At 42.4% G+C, this 24,710-nt stretch overlaps 1 protein-coding gene across 2 annotated transcripts in view; it reads right to left on the reverse strand.

Moving 5' to 3' along the window:
* KCNC1 (potassium voltage-gated channel subfamily C member 1) overlaps positions 1-24,710 on the reverse strand; it is a 142,723-nt gene that overhangs the window by 17,895 nt on the left and 100,118 nt on the right. For both annotated transcript variants that reach the window (XM_032804482.2, XM_032804475.2), the window contains exon 2: positions 2,960-3,893. In XM_032804482.2, coding sequence (XP_032660373.1) covers positions 2,960-3,893 — 934 coding nt within the window. The remainder of the gene's footprint in view (positions 1-2,959; positions 3,894-24,710) is intronic.

Genomic DNA, 24,710 nt, shown 5'->3' on the forward strand with positions numbered 1-24,710 from the left:
GTGAATTTTTATCATATTGCTATAAAAATAGCAGACATAACTGTACTTGATGTCTCAATCATAAGCAATTAAACAGGCTACATTTTAAAGAATGTGCTAGAGGTACATGTTGTTTGTCTTGTATCTCCTACAAAGTGCTATGAAATTGTACTGGAGTTTAACAGATAAAAATTGAAGGGAAAATATTTGAAGTGGAGTGGATCTCTTGCTAGAGACATTAGGACTAAATAATACATTTTGGGTTCTTAGTTAATCACAGTTAATCGGTTGCCTGTAACCAGGCAGTGTGACTAATCCAAAGCTTTTACAGTATGTAGAACATTCATTACTTGCACATTATGAATTTCCATGGAATGCTGAGACTCTTGCTAATTTTCACACACAGTACAGTTCCTAGGAGTACATGCTTACTCTAGAAAGTGAGTATCAAGATGGATTAATGCACTAGTCTTTCTGATTGGGAGACAAGGCTGTGCAGAGCTTGTTTTTAACAGTGTGCCTCTGATCCGATTTATGATTTTCTTTCTTTGTCTCTCACACACATACACCTTTTCCTTTATAGGAAGCTAAAATATAAGGCTAATATTTTTTGCTATCAGTGGTGCATAGTGGTGATCAGAATCAGAACTCCAGTAACATGGTTACAGAGCCCATCTCTATCAGTTGAAGTACAAGTGTGTTATAGGGCTGTTGAAAAATATATATATAAATAGACTCTTTTAATCAATTATTGCAGAAATGGATAATTTGCTGTCACTATCAGTACTTCATATGTATTGTAGCAACAGCTGACATCAGAGCTGTTCCACATTGAACCAAAACAGTTCCACATTGAACCAAAGTTACACGTATTATCAGGATACCGGTGTGGAGTTGAATTGAACTCGTAGAGTTCTTGGGCCCCAAGTCCTCAAAAGTTCAAGGACCAGGATATGTTGTTGGAGGAACTTACAGCAAGGGACTTCTGGGTAAGAAGTCATTCTCTAGCTCTCCACTAAACCACTACGAGTCTGGTGTCTCCCTGCCCACATAACAGCTGGGTAGCTGGAGTGACATTCAGGTGTGACCCACCATTTTGTGAGTGCCCTCTTTTCCTCCTGATTTATAGAGCCACAAAGCATCTATTCATGAGGAAGTTACTTCCTTGCCTGGAAATGACTTTGTGATAAGCATTTGCAACCTGAGGGGAATGGACAGATACAACCGTACGTGTGCATGAAGGGTAAAATAGTAAAGAGACAGTCTATCGCATGAATTGTGGTCGACCTGATGCAATGGGAGAGTTTTAAAAAAGAAAAGAAAAAATGAAAGCTCTTTACCATCTAAATGGATTTTACATAGTTGCACAAAAGGAAAAAAAACCAAACCAAAATCAACTTTCACTACCTCCCACCTTTGAGAAATTAGCACTGGCATCGTAGAATTCACACACAAAGGAAGGTCTCACTTCCTTTGTGCTTCTTCCGATGACGTCAACATGCATGGCTATGAGATGAAGAGACAATATCTCACCCATGAGGAGTGACAAATCAGAATTTTCTTCAAAGTAAAAAATGATAAGAACACAAGACCATCATAGGTGAAAGCTAGTTCTTTCAAAAAGCCTCTTTGTGACTAAAGCTCAGTCAGAGTCACTGTATTGGTGACCTGTTTTATCTAACACAATACACGCTGAGGGAAGTATTTTGTAACAGGCTGAAGAATGCACACTGTACGAAATGGTTATGGTGTTATTTTAAGTGTGATTTACTTTGAGTTTACTGTCTCCACACAGTAAATAAATAGATGATATTCCATGAGTAGAGTAGATTATGGGGTTGAATCATCAGATTGGAGCCCTATAATTTTGTGATATGGTGAGGATTCTCATAAAACTGAGATAGTCCCATAATTAACCACTAGCCATGGGATATTATAATATATTCCATGGTGACTAGTATTTCTCCCCAAATGGAATTACTATGAAATTATAATGTTACTGTCATTGGGGTTTTCTCCTATTGCTGCCATGAATCCATATAATTAAAAAACAAGACTACCTTGTTGCGAGATTATCACTCATTACTGTTTAGTACAAATCTGCCAAAAATGACCAATATTATCCTTTTCCCAGTCAATCTTTACTACTAAAAGGTTGAAAGAGCTGTAGATCATCAACCCATGCTTTCATGAGGAGCAAATATGTTTTAGCTACTGTAGTTCAAAACTCTTCATAACTCTAAATGCTAAGCTCTAGTGTAATATAGAATGGGTTGGTTTCCATGCTATGCAGTTAACATCCTTACATCTATAATTGTCTCCTAGTGAGTCATTTTGTGTTAGTGTCATGAATTTAAGCTATTGTTCTACTTTGCAGTTAATCATCTGAAAGAGATGGAATTGCCTTGTGAATATGCATGTTAGTGTAGTCATCCCTCCAACTTAGTAGGCACCTAGTTTCTTTAATCAGATGCACAATACCTGCCATTTAAAAACAGCTGAAAGGTCACAGCTGGGAACAAATTAAAAAACATCTGGCTTCTTCAAATTCTGACCTCATTGTGTCAGAAATTTCTGTAAGAGCTGCGTAGTCAGCTCCTGCTCTGCTAGGAAGCATTCTGCTCTCAGGCGCCTCCATGATGCACTATAGTGTCCAGCAACATGGCTGTAGAATGCTAAAATTTTCTTCCACTAGATGTAATGCTCTTCAGAAATATCTTGAACCATGTATTCCCTTGACCAGGACCAAAGTTAAGGCTCCTGGCATATGATCTCATCCTTAATTTTGCTGAGCAGCCTCCCTTGCGCCATTTGTCCCCACAACCTAAACTTCACACATGATATTCAATGTGTGGTGGTGGGACTATAATGGATAAATGTGCTACCCATTGCTCTAAGAAAGCAGTCTGACTGAATCTTAAATCTCTACAAGGTATGGAGGTTAAAAGTCAGATGGACATTCCTCTAAGAGGTTTCCTACCTGCTCTGTTAATTTCTAAAATTTCTTCTTGGGCCAGTGGGCATGTGTCGCTCTGAGTACTGTGGTGTGGAGAGTTTATGACAGATTTACAATAATTGGGGGATCCCAGCTGGGGTGGCCTCGGGATATGCTTCTTTTTTTTCTTTGGTAGCTTCTGCTTAGCCATAGCTAAGGAGTAATACATTCCGAAATTGTTCACAATGACGGGGACAGGCATGGCAATGGTCAGCACGCCTGCAAGAGCACAGAGAGCCCCCACCAGCATGCCTGACCAAGTCTGAGGATACATGTCTCCATAGCCCAGGGTAGTCATGGTGACAACAGCCCACCAAAAGCCGATGGGGATATTTTTAAAGTGTGTATGTTTACTGGCACTAGGATCATTGGGTTTAGCACCTATTCTCTCAGCATAGTAGATCATCGTGGCAAAGATTAAGACGCCCAATGCCAAGAATATGATGAGCAGCAAGAATTCATTTGTGCTGGCACGGAGAGTATGTCCCAGGACCCGCAGCCCCACAAAGTGGCGGGTCAGCTTGAAAATTCGCAGAATTCGCACAAACCGGACTACTCGTAGGAAGCCCAGGACATCCTTAGCAGCTTTGGAAGACAGGCCACTGAGTCCAACCTCTAAATAGAAAGGCAGAATGGCCACAAAGTCAATGATGTTCAAAGAGTTTTTGATAAATTCCACCTTATTTGGGCAGAAAGTGATTCTCATCAGGAACTCAAATGTAAACCAGACCACACAGACGCCTTCGATGTAGGTCAGAAAGGCCTCGGTCTCTGCTTCCCTGTAGTGTCGCACGTGGGTGTCATTGCCAATGAATTCAGTCTCTGTTTTGTTCACGATGGGATTAAATCTCTCGTGGGTCTCGAGACAGAAGGTGGTGATGGAGACCAGAATGAAGAAGAGGGAGGCGAATGCCACGTACTGTTGAAGGAAAGTCACAAGAGAAATGTTAAACGGCAGATAAAGTACAAGGGATTTGTTTCTGAAACACACACAGAAAACGGTTGGATTATTACAACTGGAGATGTTAACAGCTGTAATGCCTTCTGCCTGTGGATTTAAGGCATCACGCTTCAGCTGCAAAGACAATCACAGACTCAGGCTCTGATTCCTTAAAGCACTTAAGCATATGTTTACATTTAAGCATGTGCTTAAGTCTCATGGACTTCTATGGAACTTAAAGTTAAGCACGTGCTTAAATGCTGCTCCAAATAGGGATGCCTTCCTGAATTGTGTCTCAGTGCCTGCTGAAGTTACTGATGGAAAAGACCCACTAGCTCTCAGAATCCACTTGCTCCAAAGTGCAAGATGTACAGTGGCTGCCATAAAAAAAAGTCAACGTTTATTAACAGTTACCTCTGTCTTTTGTGTGAGATATAACAGTTATTTCCTATTCTAAGTTTAAGGAACAATTGTAGCATTCCAGATCTCACTGTGTGGTAGCTGCTGCTAATTGTTGACATTAATGGTGGCTTCTGCAGGTCCCCAGTACAGGGCTGTATCTGATTTTACAGAATGATGGGCAGCAAAGTTCCATTGGTTTGTGCTGAAAAGTCATGGCCTCACCAGAGCCAGCAAAACATGCAGAGACTGGCCACAAGTCACGCTAACACCTACTATTGTAAGATTCTTCACCATTAAACCCCTCGGCCATCTTTTCCAAACCTTTCCCAGAAAGAGAGAGAAATATAGGGCCAGATCCTCAGCTGGTATGAATTGGCGCAGTTTCATTGGCTTCAGGGGAGTGGCTTCCAGTTACATTGGCTAAGGATCTGTTCCATTACCTTGTTTCCCATCAGAATGTGAGCATGCATTCGAAAATCAGATTTTTTCCAAGCTGCTACATTATTTCTTGTTTAATCATGTCACAGTGAAGGTCGGAACATTCTCCCAAGGCCACAGGAGAGTCTGAATATTTGTTTGATCCACTTTTGGTCTCACTTACCTCAGATTATCACTGGACTCACTCCTGATTTATGCTAGTGTAATTGAGTAGAGGATGAGACCCAGAATTTACTACTCTCAATACTCCACTTTCTCTGCCTAATCCCCAGAAGGCATTTTGATTTAGCAATTAAATAAATCAAAACAAAGCACTCTTTCCCCACCCCAAGAATCTGTATGCATCTAATATGTTCTCTGTATGTCAGTAATAGAAGCTTCTCTTTGATCTTCACCCTGGAGATCTGCGTTCCTCAAGTTCAAGGTGTCTACATATAGTGACCCCTTGATTAAGCAAGACACACAGGATACTTTCAATTGTGCCCTAAAGGACATATGCAACTCTATCAATTTAAGAGCTATCCAAAGAAAATGTAATGTCCTTGAATTACTTTTATCAAGCAATGTAAACAAAATAGGAGTTCAACAGGGTTGGTTTGTTTTGTGTATCGGATACCTAGCCAATACCACAGGGTCAGCTAAAAGAAATAGCTGCCAAAAGAATATACCTGTTAAAAAATAGTATCTGTCTCATGCTACAAGGCTCTCCTACAATCAACTACTGTGTATTCTTAGTGTGTAGCTAGTACAAAATTACACTTCACCTTCATGGTTAGTAAACAAAGTGAAAAGCAAATATTTTCAGTGTACTTCTTGCTATAGCAAGCAAAATGAATTTTTTGCAGAGGGGTAGGAGCCAAGCTAGCTTGTGTGGGGATTTTCTGCATTTCAAAAACAGGGGACCTGATTCTGCTGTAAACGAGATCAGAGTCCAGCCCAGAGTCACTGACACTGCCCAAACAAAGGATGGTCCAGCCCCTTCTTTCTCAAACTATCATTAGTTGTATTACGGTGGCACTGAGAGTCCCCCATTGTGCTTGGTCCACAGACAGACACGTGACAAAGACTTTACAGTCTAAACAAACAGATTAGCCCCATTCTACAGTTAGGGAACAAAGGCACAGAGTGACTTGCCGAAGGTCACATAGGAACTCTGTGGCAGAGCTAGGACTAGAATCCAGATGTCCTAGAATCAGGAGGCCATTCTCCCTTTCCTTACACCACTTATGACTAGGGCTGTGAACAGGGAGTTTCGCAAGGGGTTTCTCCAGGTGAAGGAGGAGCAAATACAGGACCCTCGGGGTAAGTGGCTGTCTGTAGTGTGTATTTGTGTTTGGGGGTTACTTGCTGTGTGCTGAGCTTGTGTTTGTCTGTCTGTCTGTTTGTTTGAAGGACCGTGTGCTGTGGCTGGCAATTGAAAGATGTGAGCTTTGATGTAAGGTTTGAAAGCTAGAAGCCTCTGTTAATTGGCTGAGCCTTAGTCAGCAGGCAGGGCTATCAAGAAGGCCATGATTTATAAAGCAGTGAGCAAGCGACCAGGGAGCTTTGTGAACAGGGCTGCTAACAGAGAGTTTAGCAAGGGAGTTTGGAAGGAGAGTAGGAAGGGGGCAAGGTTCACTTGCTGTTCTTTAAAACCTGTAAACTAAATTATATTCAAAACATCTTAATTTAAATAATACCCTTTCATTAACTTAGGTAGCTATAGGAGAGAATGCAGGCAGAAGCCCAGCAGCAGAGTGGGGCTACCTTATTTATTGCGCTGAGTGCAGCATGTATGATTACCTGCCCTGTGGACAGGTGGCATATGTGTGCATTCGGTGCAAGGAGCTCCTGGCCCTCAGAGACCGCGTACAGGCTTTGAAGGCCAGGGTGGCAGAACTGGAGGAGCTAAGGGAGGCAGAGAGGTATGTTGATGAGGCTTTCTGGGACTCTGTAGAATTGTCCCACCTCCGATCAGACAGCCCCTGCACTGCTGAGGAGGATGAAAGCTCCAGGGAAGTAGAGCAGTCAACGGGAGCAGAGGGAAACCTTCCCATATTTGGGACCCTCCTTCCAGATGGTGCTGGAGTATCCTCTCACACTGAGGTTACCTCTCCGGGGGAGGGAACTTCAGTCACTAGGAAAAGGCAGGTGTTAGTAATGGGAGATTCAATCATTAGAAACATAGATAGCTTGGTTTGTGATGACCGGAAGAACCATATAGTGACTTGCCTGCCTGGTGCGAAGGTTGCAGATCTCTCGAGGCATCTAGATAGACTTATGTGTAGTGCTGGGGAGGAGCTGGTGGTCATGGTACATGTAGGTACCAGTTACATAGGGAAGGGTAGGAGAGACATCCTGGAGGCCAAATTTAGGCTGCTAGGGAAGAGACTGAAATCCAGGACCTCTATGGTGGCATTCTCAGAAATGCTCCCAGTTCCATGTGCAGGACCAGGTAGGCAGGCAGAGCTTCAGAGTCTCAATGTGTGGATGAGACAATGGTCTAGAGAGGAGGAGTTTAGATTCATTAGGAATTGGGGAAACTTTTGGGATGGGGGAGCCTATACAGGAAGGATGGGCTCTACCTAAACCAAAGTGGACCAGACTGCTGGCACTTAACATTAAAAAGGTTGCAGAGCAGTTTTTAAACTAAGAGATGGGGAAAGCCGACTGCTGCAGAGGAGCATGTGGATCGGACAGAGACTTCTCTTAGAGGAGAGTCTATTGATAGAGATTCTCTAGGTTTTAGTCAGGAGGAGAGGATGGAAGAGGATAATGTATGGGCCAGATCAGATGAGAAACATTCACATAAAAAAGAATCTGACACATCAGAAAAGGGCAGACAAATAAACAGTGACAAGTTTTTAAAGTGCTTGTACACAAATGCTAGAAGTCTAAATAATAAGATGGGTGAACTAGAGTGCCTTGTTAAAGGAGGATATTGATATAATAGGCATCACAGAAACCTGGTGGACTGAGGACAATCAATGGGACACAATCATTTCTGGGGTACAAAATATATCGGAAGGACAGAACAGGTCGTGGGGGGGGGGGGGAGAGTGGCACTATATGTGAAAGAAAATGTAGAATCAAATGAAGTAAAAATCTTAAGTGAATCCACATGTTCCATAGAATCTCTATGGATAGTAATTTCATGCTCTAATAAGAATATAACATTAGGGATCTATTATCGACCACCTGACCAGGACAGTGATAGTGATGATGAAATGCTAAGGGAAATTAGAGAGGCTATCAAAATTAAGAACTCAATAATAGTGGGGATTTCAATTATCCCATATTGACTGGAACATGTCACCTCAGGACGAAATGCAGAGACAAAATTTCTCGATACTTTAAATGACTGCTTCTTGGAGCAGCTGGTACGGGAACCCACAAGGGGAGAGGCAACTCTAGATTTAGTCCTGAGTGGAGCGCAGGAGCTGGTCCAAGAGGTAACTATAACAGGACCGCTTGGAAATAGTGACCATAATAATAATAACATTTAACATCCCTGTGGTGGGAAAACCTCAACAGCCCAACTCAACACTGTGCATTTAATTTCAGAATGGGAACTATGCAAAATGAGGGGTTTGTAAATAGAATTAAAAGGTACAGTGACTAAAGTGAAATCCCTTGCAAGCTGCATGGACGCTTTTCAAAGACATCATAATAGAGGCCCAACTTAAATGTATATCCCAAATTAAAAAACACAGTAAAAGAACTAAAGAAGAGCACTGTGCTTAACAACCACGGAAAGAAAAGAGCGTGAGAGATAAAAAGCATCTTTAAAAGTGGAAGTCAATCCTAGTGAGGTAAATAGAAAGGAAAATAAACACTGCCTAAATTAAGATGTAAAATGTAATAAGAAAAGCCAAGAGGAGTTTGAAAACGGCCTAGCCAAAAACTCCAAAGTATAAAATGTTTTTTATGTACATCAGAAGCAGGAAGCCTGCTAAACAACCAGTGGGGCCCCTGGACGATCGAGTACAAAAGGAGCGCTTAAAGATGATAAAGTCTTTGCAGAGAAACTAAATGGATTCTTTGCTTCAGTCTTCTGGCTGAGGATGTTATGGAGATGCCCAAACCTGAGCCGGCTTTGTAGGTGAAATCTGGAGGAATTGTCACAGATTGAGGTGTCACTGAGAGATTTTGGAATTAATTGATAAACTAAAGTAACAAGTCACGGGACCAGATGGCATTCACCCAAGAGTTCTACAAGAACTCAAATGTAAGTTGCGGAATATTAACTTGGTTTGTAACCTGTTTTAAATTGACTTCCGGGCCCAATGACTGGAGATAGCTAATGTAATGCCAATATTTAAAAAGGGCTCTAGAGGTGATTCCAGCCATTACAGACCAGCAAGTCTAACGTCAGTACCGGGCAATTAGTTGAAACAATAGTAAAGATAAATTGTCAGACACGTAGAAGAACATAAATTGTTGGGCAAAAGTCACATGGTTCTATAAGGGAAATGTCTTCTTACTATTCTATTAGAGTTTTTGAAGGGGTCAACAAACGTGGACAAGGGGGATCCAGTGGACATAGTGTACTTAGATTTCAGAAAGCCTTTGACAAGGTCCATCCCCAAAGCTCTTATGTAAATTAAGTTGTGATGGGATAAGAGGGAAGGTCCTTTCATGGATTGAGAACTGTTATAAAAGACGGGCAACAAGGTAGGAATAAATGGTAAATTTCAGAATGGAGAGGGGTAACAAGTGCTGTCCCCAAGGTCAGTCCTAGGACCAATCCTATTCAACTTATTCATAAATGATCTAGAGAAAGGGGTAAAAAGTGAGGTGGCAAGTTTGCAGATGATACTAAAACTTGTTCAAGATAGTTAAGATCAAAGCAGACTGTAAGGAACTTCAAAGATCTCACAAAACTAAGTGATTGGGCAACAAAATGGCAAATGAAATTTAATGTGAATAAATGTAAAGTATGCACATTGGAAAAACCCCAGCTTTACATACAATATGATGGGGCTAATTTAGCTACAATGAATCAGGAAAAAGATCTTGGGTCATCATAGAATCATAGAATCAAAGGTTGGAAGGACCTCATGAGGTCTCTTAGTCAACCCCCTGCTAAAGGCAGGACACTTTCCCTAAATAATCCCAGCCAGGGTGCGGTCTAAGCCGGACCTTAAATAGCTCTAAGATGGAGATTCTACCACCTCCCTAGGTAACCCATTCCCATACTTCACCACTCTCCACAAGTCAGAAAGTTTTTCTAATATCTAGCCTTGACTTCCGCAACTGCACTTCAAACCATTGCTCCTTGTTCTGTCCTCGTCACCACTGAGAACAGCCTAGCTCCCTCCTCCTTGGAGCACCCCTTCAAGTAGTTGAAGGTTGCTATCAAATCCCCCCTTAGTCTTCTCTTTTGCAGGCTAAATAAGCCTAGTTCCTTCAGTCTCTCTTCAATAAGTCATGTGCTTCCTCTAATCATTTTTTGTTGCCTCCGCTGGACTCTCTCAATTGTTCACGTCCTTTTTGTAGTGTGGCGCCCAAAACTGGACCATATTCCAGATGCAGCCTCACCAGTGCCGAATAGAGGGGAATAATCACATCCCTCGATCTGCTGGCAACACTCCTACTAATACAGCCCAGTATGCTATTCGCCTTTTTGGCTACAAGAGCACACTGTAGGCTCATGTTCAACTTCCATCTACCGTAACCCCAAGATCCTTTTCTTTCAGCACTGCTACTTAGCCAAACAGTCCCCAGCCTGTAGCCAGTGCATGGGGTTTTTCTGTGTCCTAGTGCAGGACTTGTACTTGTCCTTGTTGAACTTCATGAGGTTTCTTGTGCCCACTTCTCCAATTTGTCCTAAGTCTCCCTGAATCCTTCCCTGCCTCAGGTGTCCACCACTCCCCCCAACTTGGTGTCATCTGCAAATTTACTTAATGTGCAAGCTATCCCATCATCAAGATCATTAATGAAGACATTGAATAGAACGGGCCCTAGACAGACCCCTGTGCACAACACTTGTTACTGGTTGCCAACTAGAGAGTGTGCCATTGATACCTACCCGCTAAGCCGTTGATTCAACCAGTTTTCTATTCCACTTCACAGTCCATTCCTCCAACCCATACTTCCTTAGTTGCTGTGAGAAATGCTGTGGGAAACCGTGTCAAAAGCCTTACTAAAGTCAAGGTATACAATCAAACAGCTTTTGCCCCCATCCACAAGTCCAGTCATCTCATCGTTAGAAACCAATCAGGTTGGTCAGGCATGATTTACCTTGGTGAAATCCATGCTGACTGCTTCTGATCACCTTGTTTTCCTCTAAGTGTTTCAGATGGATTCCTTTAGCACCTGCTCCATGATTTTCCAGGGTTTGAGGTGAGACTGATTGGTCTGTAGTTCCCTGGATCCTCCTTTTTCCCTTTCTTAAAGATAGGTACTAAATTTGCTTCTTCCAGTCCTCTGGGACCTCTCCTGTTCGCCATGAATTTTCAAAGATAGATGGTCAACGGCTCTGCAATCACATCAGCTAACTCCCTCAGCACCCTGGATGCAGTTCGTCTGGTTCCATAGACTTGTGCACGTCTAACGTCTTTAGTAGTCCCTAACCTGACCTCTATCACAGTGGGCTGCTTCCTTCCTCTCCTCTCTGTGTTCCCCAGTGTAGTAGTCTGGGAGTTGATCCTGCCCGTAAGACTGAAGTGAAGAAGGAATTGAGTACTTCAGCCTTTTCCATATCTTCCACCATAGGATACCTGCTCTATTGAGTAAGGGACCGTACACCATCCCTAGTCCTCTTCTTGTTGCCTTACATACTTGTAAACCCTTCCTATTATCCTTCACCTCCCTTGCTAGTTTAACTCAAATTGCCTTTGGCCTTTCTGATCTTCGCCTGCAGGCCCGAGCAATAATCTTATATGCTCCCCAGTCATCTGTCCAAGCTTCCTTTTTTGTAAGCTTTCTTCTTTTGCTTCAGCTCACCACTGAGTTCCCTGCTAAGCCATGCTGGGCACTTTCTACACTTGCTGTTTCTTCTGCACATCGTATGGTATTTTCCTGTGCTCTTAGCATGGTTTTCTTTTAAAAACTGCCTGCTTCCTGGACATCCATTCCCCTTCAGTTCAGCTTCCCCAGCGGAATCCTGCCCATCATTTCTCTAAGGGAGTGAAATCCGCTTTCTGAATCCAGGGTTTGCGTTCTGCTTCTCTCCTTCCTTCTTGGACCAGGTTCTGAACTCTACCATGTCATGATTCACTGCTGGATCCTGGATAGTTCCCTGAAGACGCAGTGTGCAGCGCGATCAAAAAAGCAAACAGATGTTAGGAATCATAAAGGGAAGAAAATAAGATGGACAGTATCTTAATTGCCCTTATATAAATCCATGGTACGCCACATCTTGAATACTGCAATACAGAGGTGGTCTCCTCATCTCAAAAAGATATACTGGCATTAGAAAAGGTTCAGAAGAGCAACTAAAATGATTAGAGTTTGGAATGGGTCCCATATGAGGAGAAATAAAGAGGCCAGGACTTTTCAGCTTGGAAAAAGAGGAGACTAAGGGGGATTGATAGAGTATATAAAAATCATAGGTGATGTCAATAAAGTAATAAGGAAATGTTATTTACTTGTTCCATAATACACAAGAACTAGGGGCCACCAAATGAAATTAATGGGCAGCATTTAAAACAAATAAAAGGAAGCTCTTCTTCACACCGCACACAGTCAACTTGTGGAACTCCTTGCCTGAGGAATTTGTGAAGGCTAGGACTATAACAGGGTTTAAAAGAGAACTGGATAAATTCATGCAAGTCAAGTCCATTAATGGATATTAGCCAGGATGGGTAAGGAAGGGTGTCCCTAGCCTCTGTTTGTCAGAGTGTGGAGATGGGTGACAGGAGAGAGATCACTTGATCATTGCCTGTTGGGTTCACTCCCTCTGGGGCATCTGGCATTGGCCACTGTCGGTAGACAGGATACTGGGCTAGATGGACCTTTGGTCTGACCCAGTATGGCCATTCTTATGTTCTTACATCTCACCCCCATTTTCTTGTAATAGTCCCGTTAAGTCTAGAAGAACTGAAAGTAGCCTTCTGTGGTTCAGTGATTGTTACTGAATGCTTCCACTCCCCTCACAGAAAAGGTCTTATGTAAGGAGTGATTTAAGAAACCATCTTAACAGCTGTATGTAGCTGCCAGGACTTTAGTTTGCTGTCTGGAAGAAGAATGATCTAAGGGTTAGAGAAAACAACTGGGATTCAGGACTTGTCGGTGTCTTTTCCAGCCTCTGCTATAAATTGATGTGACTTTGGCTAAGGTAAGTTCTCTGTGCCTCAGTTTGCCCATCTGTAAAATGGTTAAGGTAATGAGTTAATTGCCTCCAAGGAAAGTTTTGAGTTTTGCAAAGTCTTCTGAGATCCTAGATAAAGAGGCAAAAGCACTGCATATACTTTGGAGTTTGCTATGCTGGCTTTACCTAGCATCAGAATCCTCCCTGGAAAATAAACCACAAACTCTTCTAAGGGCACAAAAGCTGAGATTTGCAGTGCAGTATTTGCAACACATGTATAAATATAATTGAACATCTCATAGGCCTGGGTAGGATTAAAACAACAAACATTCTCCCTTCCCTCCACCTTTCATAAAGAAATCGGGAAAATATTTAGCCTGGGCTCAGATCTTGTCTGCTAAATCTCAGCCTGGAGCAAATTTTTACCCCTGAGTTATAGACCCATGAGAGTAAGAGCTTCTGAAAGGAATGCTGACACATTGGTAATGCTGGAAGCAGAAGCACTTGTTTCTAAAGCAGAGAAGGGAACAGTATACCATCTGATTTTATTAAAATAAAGCCATTATGCTTTTTAACAGCATGAAGGAGGCCCTTCAAACAGACTTAAAATGCAGTATGCTTCTTGACGTGCTTGAGTAACTCCCATGAGCCAGTGTTTGCTGCATAGGACAACCTTCAGCATGACCTCCTTGCACAGCGAGAATCATTAGAAGTGATGGTTTGTTGTATTAAAGAGAAGAAACAACCAAATCTGACAGGGCCTTTAAAGCCGCTGCAGTGACACACACTAGCAATGTTGTTGGGAGATAACGTGACACCAGTAAAGTCTCCCGCTATTCATTCCTGCAAATGCATGTCATTGCTTCCTGATAGAGCCAACAGTTCTCAGCCCATCATTCAGCAGAGCTCTCAAGCATGTGCTGTAAGTTAAGCATGTGCTTTAGTCCATCCTTGTTCGGCAAAACATAGCACACTTTAATATGGATGGATTTATGCACTTGCTTAAAGTTAAGCACAACCTTAAGTGATTTTCTGAATTTGAATTCGGGTCTCACTGTTTTGGGTCTTCACAAAGGCTCATAAAAAGTCCTGCAGGGATAACATGATGATCAACCTGCCCCACTCCACCACTGGTTACCACTATACATTGTAGTAGTTACTGCCTTATAGCATTACCAGCAAGGCTGTCCTATAACTAATGTTTGGGAAAATACTCCTTTATGATCCCATTCCTGTTGGTAGTTAGTTGCTTTGAAATCAGATTGCATTTTAAGGGGCTGTTTTTTAAAAAGCAGCCTTCCCTTCTGCAGTTCATGTTTTGCGCCATAATAACATACACATGCAAGAGATAGGAGTTGTATGCAGAACAGCCATTTGGACAGATGAACATGATGGGTTTGGTTCTCAATTACACTAAGGTTCCTTTACACTACCCAGACCCCTGTAAACTTCCAGAGGGGGGTCTAATGGAACATTGATGCAAATGAGAATCAGGCCTCAATCATTTGCATACACAACTGATGGCATCTATCACCTGCACATGCTCTGATACAGGTTTTTAGAAGCCCAGGGTGGAGTAGCTGGCAAGTCAGTGGCTGATGCAGAAATTGGAAGGAAAGAACCAGTATTGTCTTCTTCTATATGTTCTTCTACATAAATTAAGTGCTATCTGTAAACTATATTTACCAAAGTGTAAATATAATCTGATCTCAAATGCAATGCAGTATTGTATTACATGGACCAGTATTCAGTCCTGTCAAAGGAACTGCAAGGGAACCCCACATTTCCCTCCCACCACAAAGGCTAACAGCTTCTCTCATCTGATGTCCAACACTACGGTAGCCTATTTTCAGAGATGCTGAGCCCCTATAAATCCCATTGAAGCCAATTGGATCTACATATGCTCAACACCTTTGAAAATCAGGCCTCAGCCCTTTATTCACTGATAATTCCCTCACCTGTCATCCATCCTGTGAGTTTGTCTTTTGATATTTACTGATCCTAATTTTCTTTGTCTTTTCATTTTATAGTAGAATAACTCCTCTTACAGGTAGCCCCCCAACCTGAAGCAAATACTCCCAGCAACCGCACACCACACAACAAAAATACCAACCCAGGAACCTATCTTTGCAACAAACCCCGGTCCCCACTCTGTCCACATATCTGTTCAAGGGACACCATCATAGGACCTAATCACATCAGCCACACCATCAGAGGCTCGTTCATCTGCACATTTACCAATGTGATATATGCCATCATGTGCCAGCATTGCCCCTCTTCCATGTACATTGGCCAAACTGGACAGTCTCTACGCAAAATAATAAATGGACACAAATCAGATGTCAAGATTTATAACATTCAAAAATCAGTTGGAGAACACTTCAACCTTCCTGGTCACTCAATTACAGTCCTCAAAGTCACAATTCTTCAACAAAAAAACTTCAAAAACAGACTCCAACAAGAAACTGCAGAACTGGAATTAATTTGCAAACTGGACTCCATTAAATTAGGTTTCAGAGTAGCAGCCATGTTAGTCTGTATCCACAAAAAGAACAGGAGTACTTGTGGCACCTTAGAGATTAACAAATTTATTTAAGCATAAGCTTTGTGAAGTGGGCTGTAGCCCACGAAAGCTTATGCTCAAATAAATTTGTTAGTCTCTACAGTGCCACAAGTACTCCTCATTCTTCCTCACTGTTTCTAAACTGGGTGGGGAAGAAGAGTGCGAATTTTGTCATGTGCCCTTGCGTTTTGCAATGGAAGCTAAATTTTTCTATAATTAAAGCAAGTACCGAAAGCATTGGAAAGTGATCAAAGCTCTTTTATCTGCTTTGACATTCGCCACCTTGAAGGATTCCTGCTGACACTGGAGATGCTGATGATGATCCTTTCATACCCAAGAAAGTGACATCTGAGATTTTCCTAAACTGCAGACGGACGGATGAATTGAGAGGAGACCTTAAAAGAGAAATTTGCATTAAAATGTAAATAATGCAAAATGTTTACATTTTGAGGGGGAAAAAATGACAATCCTGTATAGTCTCTGATTATAGAGGGCCCAAAATTGTAATGCAAATAGTCTGATGAGGCTCTTTCAAGGGAAGTTCAGAATGAGCTTTCCGCTGGGCCTTTGAAGGGGAGTTCATCACTATCTAATTTATGTGGCCTCTTGATTTAAAAAAAAAAAAAAAAGTGCTCTCTCTCTCTCTCTCAGAGATCCTGATTCTCCATTGCCCTGCATCTTGCTGAGTCATTTATGCCAGTGCAAAGTAGGTGTAAAATGCTGCCCAAATCAGAACACATTTTGCATAGTAGGAAAGGACAACAAAAGATGAGAGGCAACAGAACCATGGCTAGGTATTCATGACTAATGGGCACTGCATCTCTCCACTCAGCATGGAGAGAGAATGAAAAACCAATGGCATTAACACTAATAAGCGTCTCAATGCAAAAAATCAGAATTTTTGAAGCATATGGCCAGGTGTGACTGTCTAGTGCTGGAAGTGGCTCTTGGAAACTTTCATATAACCTGCAGTAGTTCCAGTCTTGCAGGCAAGAAATCTTTACTTTTTTATTTTTTTTAAACAGTAACTTCGTTATTCTGTAGGATTTCCCCTGCGGGACAGGTGGATTTTAAGACAGAAAGACAGTGAAGGGCGGAGCATAGGCACTGTACTGGGACTCAGGTGACTGAAGCGCTATTCCTGGCTCTGCCACTGACCTGCTGTGTGGCCATGAGCTAGTTACTTCATCTCAGTTTCAAACTCAGTTGCTTTGGGGGTTGTGAAAAATGGTTTCCATGGCTCTGTTGATGACTTAGACCTCACTTCAGCTGGGGACTGAAGCTCATGACTAATTTTAAGTGGGTGAATAGTCCCACTAAAATCTCAAGACACATTGAAGTCAATGTGACTATTCACTTACTTAGAGTTAGATATATGTTTTAAGTACCTGGTTGAATGGGGCCATGACTATAAAAGTGAGCAAAAGCAAGGATCTTGTTGAAAAGCAATTTCTGCAGCTCTGAGACTTTATTAAGAACTATCAGACTGAAAACAGCTTTGGAGTTTCTTTGCACATAGTGCTTATTAAGAAGCTGGTAACACTTAAAGGGGAAAAAAACAGTCCAGTCTTGCTCTTGTAGGTGTGAATTATATAAAAGCATGACCTAGTATTCTAGCCAGGTCCTGTTCTGTGAGGAGAGTACAGGCCAGTAGCAGTTAGCTTGATCTTTCTTTCTTTCTTTCTTCTTTCTTTGCAATGAACTGACATTGAGGCAATCAGTACAGCCACTCATTTCAGTGAGCACAGTATTTCAGTCACAGGGCTGTTCAAATTTATGTTATTCAGCTGAGATCTAACAAAGAACTATGCTTACAAATAGACAAAGCCCTCACTGGAGGATACGAAGACTACTACTCTCGTAGGAGCTAATGGATGCAGTGATTATGTAATGTTGAAAAAAATAGAATATAGATTGCAGGAGGTATCTCTGATTGCTTTAGGGAAAGAAGCGATCAGCTGTGAAACATCATGTGAAAAAATGTACAGTCAACTGTGAGAAATAGGTTTGTTATTTCCAAATTCTGTGTTACAAAAACAACAACAAAAAAACGGAAGTGGATGGATCCCTTGAGTGAAAACCCTAATGTGCAGCTAAAGGATATGTGTGCTGGTATGGTGACTCTTGGGATGTGCAAAATGTCATTAAAATTGGAAGACTGGTTTGTGCAGTACCAGCCCAGGACCACATAGTGAACCAAAGTGCTCAAGACGTCAAGCACTGGAGCTAACTTTTCCGAGTCCCAAGCAAGGGATCAGTTGATCAATCATCTGTCATCTGTTTTGACTAGGACAGGCTTAGCCTCATGGGTTAAAGCGAAGGAACATTTCACATTGCTCTCTAGCAACCCTGGTAGGACAATTCCCATCACAACACGGACAGGTTTCAGAGGGAGACAGGCACTCAGACTTCTTCAGCCAGACATATTGGTCAGCTTAGTTCTGGGCCTTTGAAGAAAGAGAAGCAAGAGGTGGAAGGATGAAGGGGGAAATGGGAATATTCGCATCTCTTGAAATACTGTGTGGGACCATTGCCTTCTCTGTATATGATTCATATCAGTCAGAATGGCTGTAAATATCCAGATGACACTGTGTCTATAAAAACATTATTTAGACAATGTCCAGTGCAACAGCAATACATCAGTTGGGAAAAGTATATAAACCCGCATGCTTCAGGGCATAAGCCAACCATCGAAATTTCCTTAAGGGCAGTTTATTCCATAGCTGTCCACTAGAGGTCTCTTGCACCTGCGTCTGAAGTATCTGATGCCAGCCACTGTCGATGACAGGATACTGCACTAGATGGAGCATTCGTCCGGTGTGGCAATTCCTACTTTCATTTTGTGTGCTGTCTGGATGGTAAAAAGCCCTGTTTGGCCCTAGGCTGGGGCTACGTGGACCTTAGGTCTGGCTGAGCAGGAGTAAGTACTCCCCTCCTCCCTTCCTGGAGGGGGTGCGCAAGAAGAGGTGAGGAATAGGCAGAAACTTTGCTACACCCACTGTCCCTCCTCACTGCTTAGAATAGCTAAGCACTGTAAAGGGGGTGTAGTAATGTACTGTTGCTTTTAGCTGCCCAAAGCAAGGAGAGGGCAGGAGAGGAATTGTGACTCTACAGTGGGACGATTGGGATAATGCAGCTTATGTACCATCCCTTGCTGATGGGTGACTACAGACACAATCTAACACTTAGTAATAGGCGCAAGGGACTTGATGGTGTCCATTCTCAAACCCAGATCCAATCACAGCAAAGCATGATGGTGCCACAAGTCTTTTGGAGAGCAGGAATACATGTTTTTGGAGTCTTTCATGGCCCCTTCTAACTGCTGTTTGGGATGCTCTGCACAGGGGCAAAGGGAATCAAATCATTCCAAATATAGAAAAAGAGGAAAATGAGATCTGATCTCCAGCTACACTAAAAAGAGCAAACCCCATGGTTTTTTTTGGTAAGAGGAAAAACTGCAGCATGTGAAACAGTTGTGAATGAACCTTAATAAGAAGACACTTGAAATATGCAATGAGGGCTGATCCTAAATTTAGAGGTCTCTAAACTAATGAGCAAGATTGACTTTGCAATTTGGTTTTTGAGTCCTGAGGTTTGCTTCATGTGCTGAGTCCTTGTTGCCTTTCAGACAATAATGCTGATGCTCTGTGGCAAATTAAAATAAACAGCTGTCAGAGCCGTAATAGATTTTAATGTATTTAGACTGCATGTTTTATAAACCTATGGCAATGTGGGCAATTTACCTGCATATTTTTCATACATCAGCTACCCCAGAAGACTTAGGAGGTGGGTCGGTGTGTAAAACATTGGCTCTGCATGTCCAGGACTAAGGTAGATTGTGCAGAAAGCCACATCCCACAGAAAACCCACAGAGGTAAGCTCTTGGGACAGGGATTGGCTCTTGCTATGTGACTGGCTAGATCGTTGGGCTCAACGGGTAGTGATCAATGGCTTGATGTCTAGTTGGCAGCCGGTATCAAGGGGAGTGCCCCAAGGGTCGGTCCTGGGGCCGGTTTTGTTCAATATCTTCATTAATGATCTGGATGTGGGATGGATTGCACCCTCAGCAAGTTCGCGGATGACACTAAGCTGGGGGGAGAGGTAGATACACTGGAGAATAGAGTCCAGAGTGAGCTAGACAAATTGGAAGATTGGGCCAAAAGAAATCTGATGAGATTCAACAAGGACAAGTGCAGAGTCCTGCACTTAGAATGGAAGAACCCCATGGACTGCTACAGGCTGAGGACTGACTGGCTAAGTAGCAGTTCTGCAGAAAAGGACCTAGGGATTACAGTGGATGAGAAGCTGGATATGAGCCAACAGCATGCCCTTGTTGCCAGGAAGGCTAACGGCAGATTGGGCTGTATTACTAGGAGCATTGCCAGCAGATTGAGGGAAGTGATTATTCCCCTCTATTCGGCACTAGTGAGGCCTCATCTGGAGTATTGCACCTAGTTTTGCCCCTCCCCTCCACTAAGGAAAGGATGTGGACAAATTGGAGAGAGTCCATCAGAGGGCAAAAAAAATGATTAAGGGGCTGGAGCACATGACTTATTAGGACAGGCTGAGGGAACTGGGCTTATTCAGTCTGCAGAAGAGAAGAGTGAGAGGGGATTTGATAGCAGCCTTCAACTAACTGAAGGGGGTTCCAAAGAGGATGGAGCTTGGCTGTTCTCAGTGGTGGCACGTGGCAGATGACAGAACAAGGATCAATGGTCTCAAGTTGCAGTGGGGGAGGTCTAGGTTGGATATTAGGAAAAGCTATTTCACTGGGAGGATGGTGAAGCACAGAAATGGGTTGCCTACGAAGGTGGTAGAATCTCCATCCTTAGAGGTTTTTAAGGCCCAGCTTGACAAAGCCCTGGCTGGGATGATTTAGTTAGTGTTGGTCCTGCTTTGAGCAGGGGGTTGGACTAGACGACCTCCTGAGGTCTCTTCCAACCCTGATATTCTATGATTCTGTGTGTTTGTACAGCTCCTAGCACACTGGGGCCCTGCTCTCAGTTGGAGCCTCAAAACATGGTTATTATACAAATGATAAATAACAATAAGATTCTCCCTTGGAGCAGTAGGGCAAGATGACTCGTGATTTTGGATTCCTCAAATTCTGGGTACCCAGCCTGAGACACTTTAAAGGAGGCTTGATTTTCCAGAAATTGTTGAGCAGCTGCTCTCTGAAAATCTAGTTCCTTCATGGTGTCAACTGAGACACCCACAAACCACTAATCACATTTGAAAATCTTAGCCCTTGTAGGTCATTAATCACAAGCTCCTATTCTCTCATGGCCGGGTTCAAAGCCACTAGAAATCAATGGTAAAAGTCCTACTGACTTTGAATCTGGTGCCAGTCCATTGTGCAAATGACCTGAGAATGGTCACTGGCTTGGGCGAAATAAGACTGGCTTATTTCATTTGTTTTTAATATGAGAACATTTGCAAAGGAAGGCATGATCGCCATGTGAGTCTAGAAGCTGCAAGTGAGAGGTCTAATGGGGGAATCAGGAAAACATCTTCCCCGCATGATATAGAATAGCACAGCTAAGTGCACCAAGGGCCACTCACATCTTTCTCTAAAGCATCCAGCATTGGATGACAGGACACTAGCCAAGACGGACCATTGATCTGTTCTGGCATTTTCCACATATGCTCATTTTTATGTGTCTGTGTTTCTATTTTCATCACAAGAAAGCATTTAAAATGAAATCAATCAATCAATCAATGCCATTCTGATTTTTACCTTATTATGATCTGTATTACAGTAAAAGCTAGAGGCCCTCGCTGAGATCAGGCACCCTCGTGCTAGCTACTCTACATACACACAGTCTGTGACAGTCCCTGTCCTTAAGAGATGGCAAATTAAATACACCACACAGACATTTTTAAATGTATCTTTTATGTAGAGATCATGTTGAGGATTCCGAAGTTGGGATTAGTTAAAGGGAGGGCAGTCTTTTTACATCTTAAACCGTTTTGTGAATGAGAGATTAGTGTGGAAATCTCTCATCCAGTAAAGACAATGAGGAAAGGAAAGACAATGATTTAGACCTGCCACTCAACAAATATTCTTTCTATTCTTGCCGATGACAGTTTTCCAAGACCTAACTCTTCTCTATTGGTCTATATAGTTCTGTTTCCTTTATGCCCTTAGATGTGCACAGATCTGTAATGGTATCTTGCTGATAACGTTTATTTTTTAAACAGATGCTGGGCTGCTTGATTATTTGATTTAAAAAAATAAAAGCCTCCAATCCGTCATAATTTGGTTTTACAATCACAGACCAGTGGTCACTTTTCCTCTTTAATCCAGCAAGATTCTTGTTACAGAATCTTGTTGTCCACTTTACAGCCTGCAAGCAAGATCAGTGCAGACCCACTACAGATGGGTACTGTACTATGTATAACCTTGAGAGGGTCAAACCACTCTCACTATTTGTTTGGAGCAGTGGACCTTTTTCTTTTGTTCATTTGTCTTCATGGTGTAGTATGCACTCATGGGCACAATCACTCAGGGAAAGAGCGTGGGAGCCTTCGTGACCCACCAATAAAAATACAATCTAACAAAACAAACAGGAAGTCATAGGATTCCTTGTGGAATACACTCATAGCTCTAATTATACTCTATCTTATTAAACTGATTAAACAACCCTGACAAACAGGAGGTTGTTCAGGTGGTGTGGACTGGCTCTAAATATTATGGTTGCCTTTGCTGGTGCTGCTTAGGGGCCAGTATGTCAGACTGAAGCAACATAGCAGGTCACAGTGCTTCATATCGATTCCAGAGATGTAGTGGTGCATGGAATCCAGATGCAGCTCTGTCTACTCTAGCGCAAGTGCTGCTGCTTCTATCTGAGTTTTGTCAGCATGGCACCATGCTGGCATTTCAGTGCGAAAATCAGGTTGCAGCTGGATACCAGGAGAACTGGATATGGGTGGATTGAAAGTGAAAGGTTAGAGCTGATATGTAGTAGGGATGCTTTCACCTTGCTTTCAGAGAGAGAGTGTAGGTAAAGAAATAGACAGTTGACCAGGCTAATCTATACAGACAGACAATGGGGGAAGGAAGTGAGAGAGACACAGGGATGAAAAGAAAGTGGGGGAGTGAGGACAATGCAGTGAGAAGAGAAAAGACAGAATTAGAAGCAGGCAGCACAATTCATCATTGTTCTGAGACTCCTTTGCATCAGTGAGGCTAATGCAACGGGGCTATAGAGCAGGTGGAAGCCTCCTCTAAAAAACAACCCTGGATCAGAGAACCCTGTACACAAGTGGAGAGAGAACTTTGTGCCACATCTTCAACAGCTGACACAAGGGGTGTTCTGGGGTGGGACAGGTGAAGGTGGGGCAGAGAAAGAGGGGAGCGCGGCCAGGGCATTGTTGCATTCTGATGGATTTTGAGCTCCTGCAAAGCCCACTGAGGTCAATACAACAGGAGGTTAGCACAGCCCGAAGGGCTCCCTAACTTGTGTGGGGTCTGCACTGGTTCATACAGTCCTTGAATATGAGGGGCACAAACTGCCTCCCCTGTGTCCCTGTGCACCAGCCAAGGGATGAATCTAGCTCTGGAAAGGTAGGGAAGAGACAAGACAAGAGGAAACAATCCATTGCGTCTAAAACAACTGGTCTTGTCAATTACAGCCAGGGGCTGTAATTCAGTTCAGTTGTTATGAAGCACAGGAGTGACAGGGAAGTAACACTTCATGATATATGAAGTACTTCCAAAACTTGCACTTTTATAGTAAATCTTGTGATATTTGGTGTTTCTTAAAACCCCAAGTCCTAGAGTCACGTGATTACGTGGGAATCTTGAGTGCTTCCATTTTAAAAATAACTCAGTTTCCAGCCCTCCTGGTTGTGGGGAAAAGATTGAAAACATTATTGCTAAAAGCCCTAAACCCCAAGGCAGACACAAAGAATCTAAGCTTTTTATTTTCAGACCTCTCATGATTTTTAAGCCAATCTCATGATTTCTGGGAGTCTGACTTGTGAGTTTTGACTAGCTGGGACTGACAATACTGTATATGTATCATATCTGCATAGAGCTGATTGTCACCATTTTGTTATATACAAAGATCCTAATACTACAATTAGTGAACCACTGGTGAATGGGAACAGCCCCTCTTGCATCAAAAACTGCAATTCTGTTCTGAGTTGAGCTCACCTTCGGAGACACTGCAAAGTTGCTGATGCCACCAAACTTGATCTGCCTAGTACTAAAATGTCTATAGTGACAAGTGTCTGACGAGCAATAAATATATTTTATTTTACACCTACATCTTTCACCAACATTTTTTTATAGTTATGGTTTTAGTAGGTCTTACAGTGTTTATTTTCTTTATTGGATCTACAGTGACTAGCAATCAAACACTGTTTCTAAATGTAATGGCAGGCTGATAATATCCACGATGGCAGTAGTTACCCAAGATAGCCAGATACTCTAAAAAGAGAAAAACTGATCAAAGAGCCATGTGAAATAGTTTTCTGAAGGGATGAAAGCCTTGATAAGTTTTCTTAAAGATGGGAGCATTAAAGATAGGTAAGCAGAGACAATCATCAGAAATCCATCAAGGATATGAAGAACTTCCTTGGAAGGACAGGAGCATGAAGGGCTTCACAACATACCTCTAATCTGTGATACTCACAAGAAGTTAATCAGTAATATTACCTAAAGCATAATATCTTCCTTACCTGAATAAACCATCCTTGGTCCCAGGCCTTTTCCCTGCAATATATTTATGACTTCAGCTTTGTTTTCTACGTCTTCACCATATTTTATGAGCTAAAATATCCCTGTAATAAATATTGCAGAGGGATGGCTGGCATGAATATATCACTGACCTCAGCTGGATGGGCTCAACACTGCTCAGCTCTGTGTCAGGGGCCCTCTGCTCCCAAAATAGCTGACCAAGTCTTCTTTTGTTCGAGAGGAAGAGGCCAATGCTTTTTGATGTCTGTCCCTGCAGCCAGTGTGAAGTGCAGCAAAAGTGATCACCTTCAAGTTCCTAGATGACCCACAGCTATGCTATAATAGTTCAAAATGACATGGGTCTGCCTTTAATCAGTTACCCATTTTACTCTTAAAGCAAACAGACAAAGACAAAGAATATGCAACTCTCCAATTAAGACTTTCTCTGTTGCACTAGGACAGCTCAGACATCCAAGC

This window comes from Chelonoidis abingdonii, chromosome 4 (assembly GCF_003597395.2).
Source record: "Chelonoidis abingdonii isolate Lonesome George chromosome 4, CheloAbing_2.0, whole genome shotgun sequence".
Lineage (NCBI taxonomy): Eukaryota > Metazoa > Chordata > Testudines > Testudinidae > Chelonoidis > Chelonoidis abingdonii.